This window comes from Argopecten irradians, chromosome 3, assembly GCF_041381155.1.
Source record: "Argopecten irradians isolate NY chromosome 3, Ai_NY, whole genome shotgun sequence".
Taxonomy (NCBI): domain Eukaryota; kingdom Metazoa; phylum Mollusca; class Bivalvia; order Pectinida; family Pectinidae; genus Argopecten; species Argopecten irradians.
This window is the reverse complement of record NC_091136.1, coordinates 34,245,852-34,259,698: the sequence shown is the minus strand read 5'-3', so window position 1 is coordinate 34,259,698 and position 13,847 is coordinate 34,245,852. Positions and strand designations below refer to the sequence as shown.

General features: G+C 40.2%; 2 protein-coding genes across 3 annotated transcripts in view; both read right to left on the bottom strand.

Annotated features, from left to right (window-relative positions):
* LOC138319642 (UDP-GalNAc:beta-1,3-N-acetylgalactosaminyltransferase 2-like) overlaps positions 1–13,847 on the bottom strand; it is a 247,000-nt gene that overhangs the window by 24,589 nt on the left and 208,564 nt on the right. The window lies entirely within an intron of this gene.
* LOC138318331 (uncharacterized) lies at positions 2,980–10,981 on the bottom strand. 2 transcript variants are annotated; one of them, XR_011207875.1, is made up of 2 exons: positions 4,147–10,979; positions 2,980–3,519 (listed from the first exon to the last, which is right to left on the bottom strand). XR_011207875.1 is itself a non-coding variant. In XM_069260603.1 (2 exons), exon 2 carries the CDS (start codon positions 8,930–8,932, stop codon positions 4,583–4,585), a length of 4,350 nt encoding a protein of 1,449 aa, XP_069116704.1. In that variant the 5' UTR covers positions 8,933–9,798; positions 10,426–10,981; the 3' UTR covers positions 2,980–4,582. The 2 variants fall into 2 exon arrangements, 1 of the variants encoding a protein (XP_069116704.1); XM_069260603.1 differs by having other exon boundaries at positions 2,980–9,798; positions 10,426–10,981.

Sequence of the window (13,847 nt, the reverse complement as noted above, 5' to 3'; positions counted from 1 at the left end):
ATGGACAATATATATCATTACCAATTACTAAAATATGGACAATTAATTTGGAAATTAATACTTATACCGTACTACTATCATAGCTTTTATTCACATCTACAAAAATACCATCATTTTTCTAATGAATAGAGACACCTTCTTCAATAATTGGATATTACAAATACCTATAAGGCCACCCATTTTATGAAGACTGGGATTACTATAATAATGCTGTGGGATATATTTAATACGTATATTTTTTATTTCTTCGTGTTTACATACAAAAAGATAGTGAAATTCATCCCCGATATTTTCATTGCATAAATGGCATATTCTTTCACGTTTCTCAACATTACACCATCTTCCAGTCTCAATTGGAATTTTTAAATTTGATGTACGGAATTTAGTTATATATACATTTCCGATAATTTTATAAGATACTTTTCAAATCCAAATTTTTTTTTATATATTAGATAAGTTTGCCCTCTTGAGGAATTTTCCACATCTGAGAACCATTTTTGTGTGAACTGATCTTGAAGGCGCTGTTTCATAAAACTTTTATAAAAACTATTAATCATTTGTATTTCATTGAGGAAGATATTTGACTGACCAGATTCATCAAAAATATTTTTAATGAAAGATCATGAAAAAAATGATGATCTTAATGAAAAAACTATCTTTAATATCGTCAACAATTCAAATTTGTGAGAAGAATATACATACATGTAATTGCACATAATCAAACACATAATTTGTTTGTCATAGTTAATCCCCGTGTATATACACATATTTTACACATAACCTAGACAGTTATTCATTTGTTACCGCTCGTATCGGAACTCTTCCGAAAAAAGGTGCAAAATGCATAGCTCAAATGACGAGACGCGGGAAAGAAAACAACAAAAGATAGTAGAATAGGATAATGAGGATATATGTATTTTTAAAGGGGAAAAGAGAATTGTAAACATAATTATTTTACAGGTACAATCGGCTGTACGTACTGTAAGTCTCGTTTCACAAGGTAAAGTTTACCTGTGTAAGCCGTGTGCTCGGCCGTCACGGCTCGGCGCGCCCGCTCGATGTAAGCGACGAAATGTGTTAATATTAGCGCAGAAACATTGAATATAAACGCAGAAACACTGAATATAAACGCAGAAACTCTTAATTCTATCGCCGAATCTGTTAATTTCACCGTCGCATCGGAAAAGTTTGTCGATTCCCAACCTCCGACAATGTAGCAATAAATAGCCGTGCACGTAACGAAGTTGGGTATATTGTGACTGATACCCTCTGTTATTCGGCCGTCAGCCGTCACGATCCACGGCGGACAGAAAAATACTTAATTTTACGGCAGAAATACTTAATTTTATTGATCGAATTGGAATTCTGAGGAAAAGTCTTAATATAAAGGGTTAATACTGAATAAAAAAGCACATATGTTAATCCTGCCGAAACTTGTTAAAAATTAAGTATTCTGCCGTTATTCTAACAAGTTTCGGCAAGATTAACACATTTTGGGTTACCAGTGTAACAAACTTTAACTATCAAAATCCAAGATGGCCGCCAGTCGGCCATCTTGTTGACCGATTGGTCCCAAAATGCAATATGCACAACTAGGGCCCTAGGAGAACCAACATATGAAATTTGAGAAAGATCCCTTCAAAACTTTCTGAGAAATAGCGGTAACAAACTTAAACTATCAAAATCCAAGATGGCCGCCAGTCGGCCATCTTGTTGACCGATAGGTCCCAAAATGCAATATGCACAACTAGGGCCCAAGGAGAACCAACATATGAAATTTGAGAAAGATCCCTTCAAAACTTTCTGAGAAATAGCGGTAACAAACTTTAACTATCAAAATCCAAGATGGTCGCCAGTCGGCCATCTTGTTGACCGATTGGTCCCAAAATGCAATATGCACAACTAGGGCCCAAGGAGAAGCAACATATGAAATTTGAGAAAGATCCCTTCAGCACTTTCTGAGAAATAGTGGTAACAAACTTTAACTATCAAAATCCAAGATGGCCGCCAGTCGGCCATCTTGTTGACCGATTGGTCCCAAAATGCAATATGCACAACTAGGGCCCAAGGAGAACCAACATATGAAATTTGAGAAAGATCCCTTCAAAACTTTCTGAGAAATAGCGGTAACAAACTTTAACTATCAAAATCCAAGATGGCCGCCAGTCGGCCATCTTGTTGACCGATTGGTCCCAAAATGCAATATGCACAACTAGGGGCCTAGGGGAACCTACATGTAAAATTTGAGAAAGATCCCTTTAGTACTTTCTGAGAAATAGCGGTAACAAACTTTAACTATCAAAATCCAAGATGGCCGCCAGTCGGCCATCTTGTTGACCGATTGGTCCCAAAATGCAATATGCACAACTAGGGCCCTAGGGGAACCTACATGTGAAATTTGAGAAAGATCCCTTTAGTACTTTCTGAGAAATAGCGGTAACACACTTTATCTATCAAAATCCAAGATGGCCGCCAGTCGGCCATCTTGTTGACCGATTGGTCCCAAAATGCAATATGCACAATTAGGGCCCTAGGGGAACCTACATGTAAAATTTGAGAAAGATCCCTTCAGTACTTTCTGAGAAATAGCGGTAACAAGAATTGTTAACGGACGGACGGACGGACGGAAGGACGGACGGACGGAAGGACGGACGGACGGACGACGGACCACGGACGAAAGGCGATTTGAATAGCCCACCATCTGATGATGGTGGGCTAAAAATCCTAAATACCATTGGAAATGCTGTTTTTATTGAGTGTTATTTCAGCTCAAGTTGTCTCCATCAATGTACACAACTGTGTTGGAGCAACCAATGAATTAGAGCCATTTGTAGAAGACTTTGTCACCCACCATTGTGAACAGCGACCATGTTACCTTATTTACAGGTCATTGTCCTCTGTCAGTGTATGTCCATTATTGTGACAAATTTACACCAAGATATGAAGACCTTCCTGTGAACCAATGAACACTGTGTTGATACTGTAACTGTGGAACGAGCGACGCAGCCTTACTCGGGAAAAACCACACAATGATGCATTCTATACAATATATACAAGTTTATTTACACTATATATACATAAAACTATATAATAGAATCAATATACATATACATTCACTCTCTCTCTCATTCACCACACACCACTAGAAAGTCACTGAGATTGTCTTGTCCTCTTCTTAAGCACAACAAACACTCCTCTGGTCGATGATGATATGTCCATCTAATGCCAGCTATGAGTTACAAGTGTACATCTAGCGTAAACCGCAAACAATGGTAGACACCTTAGTGTCATGTAGGAAGTCACAAGCCCACCATTGGCCACTGGTGGAACAATAAAGTGTCACAATCGGTCATCAGTCGTAGACCGTGGACTCATACGTAAGTCGTCTCACTCGGGGTTACTGCACCGCTGAGTGCCATGGGACCTGTTTTACCGCCACTGTAGCCACAAATATATGACTCTGTCATAGTCACATCTGATGTGTTGGCTGGTCTGTCATCCCATTCCATGGATAAGAAGCTGGTAAATACAGAAAACAGGACAAAATATGTTGAAATCCGCCTAATTCCATATTAATATAATGTCTCCGCAGGTATGTCAAACCTATCAATTATTGCTCACATACGCTTCCATACATTTATTATTCTAACAAACTGAAGATAGTAATTACTGAAATTATACTAAATTAACAATAATTACATAATAACATTCCTCATAATACTCTTAATCCTCAATACTAAACTAAATATAAGCAAAAGATATATTACACAATCGTGCGGGTCCAATACGAACAATATACACCGAACCTGTATACTATCTATGGGCCTCCATACATATACTCATAGTAAACGCATACGCTTATATATACGATCAATTACTCTATAATAACAGGTTCTACAAAACTATTACATACTGAATATATAGCTTAATCCAACATATACCGTATAAATGCATTTATGTACTATTTAAACACTTATTTATGAGATTACATATAAATGGAACGTACACGTAAACAACTCAGTCACGCACGAGTGGACCGCAACGCCTATGAATGCTTGACCGGTCCCCATCAGGTAAAGTATACAATCCAAACGGACACAATACAAAATGGAATCGCGTAATAATAATACAAGGGCAAACACTTACCACAGTCAGCTTTCTGTGCTCCAAATATTGGTCGGCCTATGCAATACTATCTCTGGACACAATCATAACTGTGTACGTCTTGCCGCCATATCCATGTATGTCTCTACCCGGTACCTCTCGGGTATCTTCTCTCCTACTTACCTGATAGTGAGTTCCGCATTATAGGTCGCACTACACAAATTACTAACCCTATGCACTCAATCCATACAAAAACAACACGAAACAGGTATTAAAGTATTTATTTCATTATGCGAGCGTGACACATCCCCCCGTTTCAGATGAAATTGTTTAAATTTCACGAAATATTCACCTCGCAATACAAAATTACAAAAGGAAAGTACACAACATTTTAAAAATTCCAACTGGAGTCCTGGAAGACTGGCGATCTTTCCAAACTGACGACAGCAACGTCCCACTCTATATCCAATATAGGTCACTACACCCGGCTGAGATAATCCGCTCCAACGTTGTCACAACCCTTGATAGCCCGCAAGCGAAACCTGTAAGGCTGCAACAACAAAGCCCATCTCATCAGCCTTCCATTAGCTGTCCTCGTCCGGTTCAGATACGTCAGCGGTTGATGATCCGTTTCCAATACAAACTCACGTCCGTACAGATAGGGCTCAAACTTCTGTATACCCCAAACGATTGCAAGGCACTCACGTTCAATAATGGCATAATTCTTCTCACGCGGAAGTAGTTTTCTGCTAGCGTATGCTACTGGCATCGCCTTGTCGTTCTCCTCCTGAAGTAACACAGCTCCAATACCTGTATCGGATGCGTCAGTTCTAAGAATGAACTCCTGAGACAAATCCGGTAGCTTCAGTACTGGGCTGCTGGTTAACATCTTCTTCAGTGACAAAAACGCCTTCTCATGATTCGCGTTCCATTCCACCTTGTTCGCAAGGCCTTTCTTGGTTAAATCACTCAGTGGTATGGCTATGGCTGAGAAATTCGGAATGAATCTCCGATAGAAACTGGCCAGTCCTAGAAACGAACGAACTTGTTTCTTTGTTTCCGGTCTCGGCGCTTCCTCGATAGCCTTGATCTTCTCCTGGTCTGGTCGAAGTCGCTGGTCTCCTACCACATATCCCAGGCACGGTAATGATTTGAAACCAATCGAACACTTCGTTGGGCGTGCTGTTAGTCTCGCTTTCCTCAATCGCCCAAACAATTCCCTCAAAACTTCCAAATGTTGTTCCCAAGTGTCCGTGAAAATAAGAATGTCATCGATGAAATTATCCAGACAATCCATTCCGGCTAATAGTTTTCTCATTAGTCGACTAAACGTCGCAGGCGCGTTTACTAATCCAAACGGCATTACCCGAAATTGGTAAAGTCCCTGCGGTGTGATGAACGCTGTCTTCGACTTCGCACTTTCTGCCATTGGCACCTGCCAGTACCCTTTAGACAAGTCCAACTTTGAAAAGAAACGTGCTCCTGCCAAACGACCGAATATGTTGTTCGTATCGGGCATCGGCTCAGCGTCAAAGACTGTCACGCGGTTCAGCCTCCTGAAATCAATGCAGAATCTGTTGGTTCCGTCTTTCTTCTTCACCATAACGACGGGTGCTGCATATGGTGATTCTGATGGCTCTATGATGTCCATGTCAATCATCTTCTTGACTTCATCCATAATCACTTCCTTGGTACTGTATGGCAATGGATACTGTTTAACACGAACCGGCTCTGATGTTGTCCTGTGTATGTCGTGTACGGCTAGGTTTGTGTGTCCAGGCATATCCGTAAGCACATCTGTATACGAATGAAGTAACTCGTGGACTTCCTCCAACTGTGATGATGTCAGTTCCTCCGCTATGACGACATCCTCCACACCCTCTTTACCTGCCTTGGATGGAAGTGTCTCCAGCTCTGTGTCACCATTACAGTCGTCCTCATCCTCGTGCAACACTGCCGTAGCTATACACCCAAGTATTCCGCTAGAATCTGCATCTTTACTCTTGCTTTGTGGTTCAACATATTTCTTCAGGAGATTCACATGAAGTGTCTTGATCTTACCATCACGATTTATTCTGTAGTCCGAAGGTCCAACCCTTTCAATTACTTCAAATGGTCCACGCCACTGCATAAGAAGTTTGTTCGCCTTGGTCGGCAAGAGTACCAACACCTTGTCTCCCGCTTTCAATTCTCTTATCCTCGCTTTGCGGTTGAAGTACTTCTTCTGCTTACCTTTTGCCTTCTCTAGATGTTCCTTTGCCAACTGACAAGTTTCCTCCAATCTCTCCCTTAAGTCCACCACATACTGGTATGTAGACTTCACATCGTCATCCGGCATGTCCTTGGTCCACAACTCCTTCAATATCATCATGGGGCCGCGAACTGATCTGCCGTATAGTAGCTCGAATGGAGAAAATCCGAGGCTCTCTTGAGGAACTTCACGGTATGCAAAAAGTAACGCATTGATGAACTTGTCCCAGTCCTTTGGTCGTTCCGCGCTCATTCTCCGAAGCATTTGCTTAAGTGTCCCGTTGAATCTCTCAACCAATCCGTTACACATAGGATGATACGGGGACGTCGTTAATTGCTTCATTGATAGCAGTCGGGCAACTTCACGCATGACATCAGAAGTGAACTGTGCCCCTTGATCCGAGAGCATTTCCGCTGGAACTCCAACTCTGCTAAATATATCGACTAACGCTTCCGCCACACGTTCTGTCTCTATTCCTCGTAGAGCCACTGCCTCCGGATAGCGAGTCGCGTAGTCTACCACCGTCAGAATGTATCTGTTCCCTCTGTCTGTCGCCGGTTGAATAGGTCCGATAAGGTCTACCGCAACCCTCTTAAATGGCGTATCTATAAGCGGCATGTTCCCTAGAGGTGCAACAGGAACTCTCCCCTTGGAAATAGTTCGCTGGCATATGTCACATGATCTACAGTACCTTCCAACATCCGCTTGGACACCAGGCCAAAAGAATTCCGATAGAACACGAGTTGATGTCCGTTTGACTCCCAAGTGTCCAGCCATAATTGATGAATGTGCAAGGTCCAAGACTGCCTGACGAAATTTACCTGGAACTACCAGCTGACGAAACTCCTTTCCATTTGCTACCTTTGGACTCCGAAATTTCCTGTATAGAAGACCCTTGTGATAAAATATCACTGAAACTCCTCCGTCCTGTCGGTCTTGCTGGTCATCATTCTTCGCCATGTCCCTGAACTTCGACAGAGTAGGATCAACTTGCTGTTCCTTCCTAATATCTTCCATGGTTCCTATGTCAGTTGCATCCCTTACATGTAACGGCCGGTACCCACTCTCCTTAATCTTCTTCTGTGCCCTTGTCTCTACTGCCTGAACTGTGCCATCATCTCTTTGCCACTCATCATCTGGCTGATTAGGGGGTCTAGCACCGTTCACGTTCCCAATTATCAAGTCATATAGAGGAGTCTCTAATACCCATGCATCAGCTGTTCCCTTAAAATACGGCGTGTCAATATCCAATTCTGCTACCGGCACCTGGATCCTGGATCCATCTGCTAACGAGCAAACCTGCCGCCGGTCAGATATCCTTGAGGAGTCTACAAGATCCTTCCTCACGACAACACCGCTACAGCCGCTATCTCTCAATACTGTGACGAAATGATCACCGACATATCCACTTGCGATTGGCATGCCTTTAGCCCCAGCCATCCTTATGTTGCATGACTCACTCAGTGTCGGAGGACAACTAGCAGCTGTGGACTTCTTCGTTAGTGCTTGACTTCCTCTACCCTCACATCTTTTGTGTCTAGTAAACCAATTTCCTTGTCCTTTCGCTGACTCGCCTAAAACAGCAGCAACGCTGGACGACTTCTTGTTGCGACACTCAAATGACAAATGTCCAGGTTTCCCGCAAGAATAGCATTTCCTCTCCTTCTGTGGTACAGTTGCTTTCCCACGCAAGTTGTCAGTAATATGAGCACTGCTGTTCTGCTGTGGCTTCACATCCCCATGCTTGTTTGTTCTCGACGTCATCAAATTATTCCTGCTACCTCTAGCATCAGCAAATTGGTCAGCAAGTCTGGCCATCTCTTGCAAGGATGAAGGAATCCTTTCCTTCAAGAACAGCGCTAATTCCCTTCCACAACAATAAATAAACTGATCCCTGATCACTAGGTCCTTCAGTCGCTCATAGGTTTTCTCAGTCCTGGTCATCTCAACCCATCGCTCGAAATAGTTGTCTAACCTCAGGGAAAACTGTGTAAAAGTCTCACCGCCTTCTGGTCTTGAAGAACGAAATGCCTTCCTAAAACCGTCTTCCGTCTTCTCAAACCGCTTGAGCAAAGCCTTCTTTAGTTCCTGGTAATCAAGAGCCTGGTCGACAGGAAGGCGAGAAAAGACATCAAGCGCCTTACCTTTGAGCAGAGCGCTAAGGTTAGCTCCCCAACTATGCTGATCCCAGTTCTGAGCGGTTGCATACCTCTCGAATCGCTGCAAATAAGAATCCATGTTGTCTTTACCATCTTCGAAAGCAGGAAGCTTAGGACCCCGTACTCCTGTTCCATCTCGCACTGGTCTCGATTGTGCCGCCTGCAATTCCATCTGTCTCCTATGTTCTTCAATGGCTCTCTCCTCTTTCTCTTTCTCCTCTCTGGCATGTTCTGCTAACATTTCCTTCTGAAATTGACGTTCCTTCTCTTTCTCGTCAAGTTCTCGTAATCTGACCTTTCTGGCTTCTTCCCTTTCATCTCTGGCTTTAGCTTGCTCTTCAGCCACAAACTGGCGTAACTCCTGGCCCTGTAAACCAATTTCTTTACCTAAAGAAATGAGATCCTGAACCGTCGCCATAATTGAAACACAAAAACAAAGAGCATACACCAAACACAATCAACATACAATCAATAGAGATAAAACTAGTTATTTAGTTACTTACCCCAATCCGTGCAAAAGGCATGTATCCCGTCCAGATATAGAAAACGTGTTCCTTATAAACTCACTTACCTGGATATACTTGACTCACTCACAAGCTTATCAGACTGCTGTAGAGAAAAAAGGAACCCCCTTAACACTAAATTGCCCGAGGAAAACCTTTCCAGCATTACCCGATAGAATGCATATCATGAAATCATTTTCCGAGCAGACTAGCACCAGTCATCCCACCGCTGCCACCAAATTTGTAACTGTGGTACGAGCGACGCAGCCTTACTCGGAAAAAAACAACACAATGATGCATTCTATACAATATATACAAATTTATGTACACTATATATACATAAAACTATATAATAGAATCGATATACATATACATTCACCCTCTCTCTCATTCACCACGCACCACTAGAAAGTCACTGAGATTGTCTTGTCCTCTTCTTAAGCACAACAAACACTCCTCTGGTCGATGATGATATGTCCATCTAATTCCAGCTATGAGTTACAAGTGTACATCTAGCGTAAACCGCAAACAATGGTAGACACCTTAGTGTCATGTAGGAAGTCACAAGCCCACCATTGGCCACTGGTGGAACAATAAAGTGTCACAATCGGTCATCAGTCGTAGACCGTGGACTCATACGTAAGTCGTCTCACTCGGGGTTACTGCACCGCTGAGTGCCATGGGACCTGTTTTACCGCCACTGTAGCCACAAATATATGACTCTGTCATAGTCACATCTGATGTGTTGGCTGGTCTGTCATCCCATTCCATGGATAAGAAGCTGGTAAATACAGAAAACAGGACAAAATATGTTGAAATCCGCCTAATTCCATATTAATATAATGTCTCCGCAGGTATGTCAAACCTATCAATTATTGCTCACATACGCTTCCATACATTTATTATTCTAACAAACTGAAGATAGTAATTACTGAAATTATACTAAATTAACAATAATTACATAATAACATTCCTCATAATACTCTTAATCCTCAATACTAAACTAAATATAAGCAAAAGATATATTACACAATCGTGCGGGTCCAATACGAACAATATACACCGAACCTGTATACTATCTATGGGCCTCCATACATATACTCATAGTAAACGCATACGCTTATATATACGATCAATTACTCTATAATAACAGGTTCTACAAAACTATTACATACTGAATATATAGCTTAATCCAACATATACCGTATAAATGCATTTATGTACTATTTAAACACTTATTTATGAGATTACATATAAATGGAACGTACACGTAAACAACTCAGTCACGCACGAGTGGACCGCAACGCCTATGAATGCTTGACCGGTCCCCATCAGGTAAAGTATACAATCCAAACGGACACAATACAAAATGGAATCGCGTAATAATAATACAAGGGCAAACACTTACCACAGTCAGCTTTCTGTGCTCCAAATATTGGTCGGCCTATGCAATACTATCTCTGGACACAATCATAACTGTGTACGTCTTGCCGCCATATCCATGTATGTCTCTACCCGGTACCTCTCGGGTATCTTCTCTCCTACTTACCTGATAGTGAGTTCCGCATTATAGGTCGCACTACACAAATTACTAACCCTATGCACTCAATCCATACAAAAACAACACGAAACAGGTATTAAAGTATTTATTTCATTATGCGAGCGTGACAGATACAACATATCGATGGCCAGATCACATTTCCCATGGAAGCCTCTGAAAAGAAAACAGGGCTTGAAATCTAACGATACTCAATATCTACTGTTTATAGTAATCACCATTCTCCGTGGGGCTAATAAAGTCCAGGAATCGGATACTTCCACGTTGTTTGTGTAACACCTGTAATTAGTAAGGTTCGTAGGTGTACAAGGACAGGGAAGATAAGCATTACTGTTGAGTAACAAATCAATAATCATTCATGTCTCTGATGTTACATAAACCAATGTCTTTACCAACTTGGCCAAAGAATCATGTCTCTGATGTTACATAAACTAATGTCTTTACCAACTTGGCCAAAGAAGCATGTGTCATAGTAGTATCATTTTGCACCATTATATCATCATTAGTCAGTATCTAATATTACAAGTTCAGCCATACTAACCAGTCCTTTTTCAGATGTTTAGAATTGTTGTTTTTTTTACATAAGATCTTTATTAATGATTTCAGTAAAATTGAAGGAAGGCAATTCAATTAAGGTCATCTGTGAATTACATGTAGCTATTGTCAATCTAATATAGATGAAAAATAATTAAATTCACAACTAGAAAACTGTCAAATCCATCAATCTAGGGTCCCCGATGATGCAGAGCTACTAGACCAAGTAACAATATAATGGCTCAAATGTTTTTCTTTTCTTTGAAGTCATTGATGAAGTGAAACATCATTTTATTATCAGAGCAATAGGAAAGAAAGCAATCTGATTCTAGAGTACCATGGAGTGCAGAGTTGTAACCCTCAAGCCACCCTAAGGCAGATATTCTAACAAGAAAGGTATAATTCCAATTATCTGAAGCCTAAGTATATAGATCTGTACATCCACCCATTGTAACTCATTCATGCCTGATGACACAATTTTGAACTATTCCAATTTAAACACTGGAATACTTCATTATGAATTTTCAGAGGTGAAATATGAGTTACTGGAATTGGGGCTCAATTAAGCAACCATCTAGCAGAGAATTGATTCAGAAAAAAATCCTAGCTTGAACCACAATTATATTCCACATTTAATAAGTTATATTAACCATATGTGTAATTTTAAAACAAAAAGCAATACAGGTTTTGATAAATCAACAGCAACTGCCAGATTGTGGACAGACATGCAGAAGATTGGAGAGATCATGGAAATGTTAATCACTACTAGGAATAGAAAAAGAAGAACGATGACTCTCGGATATCAACGTAGCAATTTCTGATTCCTCTAGATTGATGAAAATAATATACCTCAGTCTACTCATTATCTCCTGCCTTTGTCAGTCAAAACTCTACAGGAATCACGTAACATATATATATCAAAATTTTATCTCAATTCCATGGCCTTATGCATAAAAATAACAATAATGACATCTATTTTTGCCATGTCCTATGGCTCTTCATGGCTGTTTCAATAATGTATATATCTTCTATAGATATAAACATTAAGTATAGCCTTCTTTAAGGCAGCTGAATATTACTAATTATGGTTTAATTGAAATTAGTTGATGGAAGGAAAGAGGAAAGTCAATCAGTTTAGCTTTGACAAATGTTATTAATAATCAAATAAGTAAGAGTGACACATTGTTCTTGATAAGTTCTTAACCTCCCCCCGCCCCCAAAAAAATACAAACAAAAAACGCCAAATTTTTATTGAAATACATTTTCTATATTCATAGCCTGTTCATAGTTACAAACTTAAACTCCACTATAAGATTGATTGAAAGTTACACACTGAAGATTAAGGCCGAGCCTCTCTCCCACTGTATCCCATCATTCCTCTGAAGTCTACCGTTCCTGAAGAGTATCATTCAACTCCAGTCTACAAGCATGACAGGGTCATCGTCTGAAGAACTTATCAGACTAGAGGTGAGCGTAATTTCCTGACCGCGGCTACTCCTTACAAACCACGTTACTGTCCTTGCAAATCTTTGATATTCTGTCTACATTAGAAATATATGGCAACCAACAAGAAACCTTCATAAATTTTTAATTTTTGTATTTACATATTTAATTAAGACAAAAAGGAAAAGAACACAAATAGAATTTCATGTAAATTGGTTCTATCGTGTCCCTCATGCTAGATACACTCTTTCACTCACTGGCTACCCACTAACCAACTGCTGGGGTGATGGAAGTGAAATGGTACTAAAACAGCCTCCACAATTTATCCCAGAAAACTGGCCATGTATGGTACTAAAACAGCCTCCACATTTCCCAGAAGGTGATAAGTGTTCCTGATGCTAACCTGGACCATAAATATCACTCACTGTTCTGGTCAGCATCAACTTAGTCTACCAGGGTCAAACAAAAACCATTTCTGCACAGACCATTTGTTTTTACCAGGTAGAACCAGATGGCATCAAAGCACAGACCATTTGTTTTTACCAGGTAGAACCAGATGGCATCAAAGCCACATATCCCACTTACCAACTTAATACAGCGTAAACTTAAAAACCTGCCTCACTCAGACTCCTATCTTATCTGGCTTAATTAATGTTTTCTTTTCTTTCTTATGATATTTATTTAAACCTGTATCATCTGGAAACAGATCTATACTGCCAAATATGTTAGTCCTCATGACATATATATTTTTTAGATAAGTTTTACAGTATTTAGTTTTAGTTTTAATACATCAGAGTTTGATTTTAAAGATTTTGTTTTTAATGACTTGATCCACAAATGAAAAGAGAAAATCTTCATCTGGCATTGTATAAAATGTCATTTTATTAAAAGATACATGACAAAGAAGAGCTTTGCCAACCTGGACTGATCCTAATCATCTGTAAAACAACATCGGAATTGCTTATGTTTTCTTTTCTGTGCCTTCTCAGCTAACATATCAGTATAATGCGTTCAAAGATAAACTTTCCATGCTCATTTAAAGCCGTCACTGAATATTATTCACAAACATGGAGAGGCAAAATCCACACTCCTAAAATGCTATCTGTAGTTCCAGGAATGTCCTTAATGTTGCCAAGGGGACCACTTTAACCTTATTTATGACTTCTAGTTTGGGTTTGATAGCTTTGAAACATTTCTCAGCCATGGCTATACTGTCCATGATAACCTTTCAAAGATGTCTTGATGGCTGATGGCACTATAGTTCAGCAAATATCACAGCGATAATGACCAAAGAA

What these genes read in the sequence shown, in the direction of transcription:
- LOC138318331 (XM_069260603.1), bottom strand. Translation starts at nt 8,932, where the DNA reads ATGGCGACGGTTCAGGATCTCATTTCTTTAGGTAAAGAAATTGGTTTA.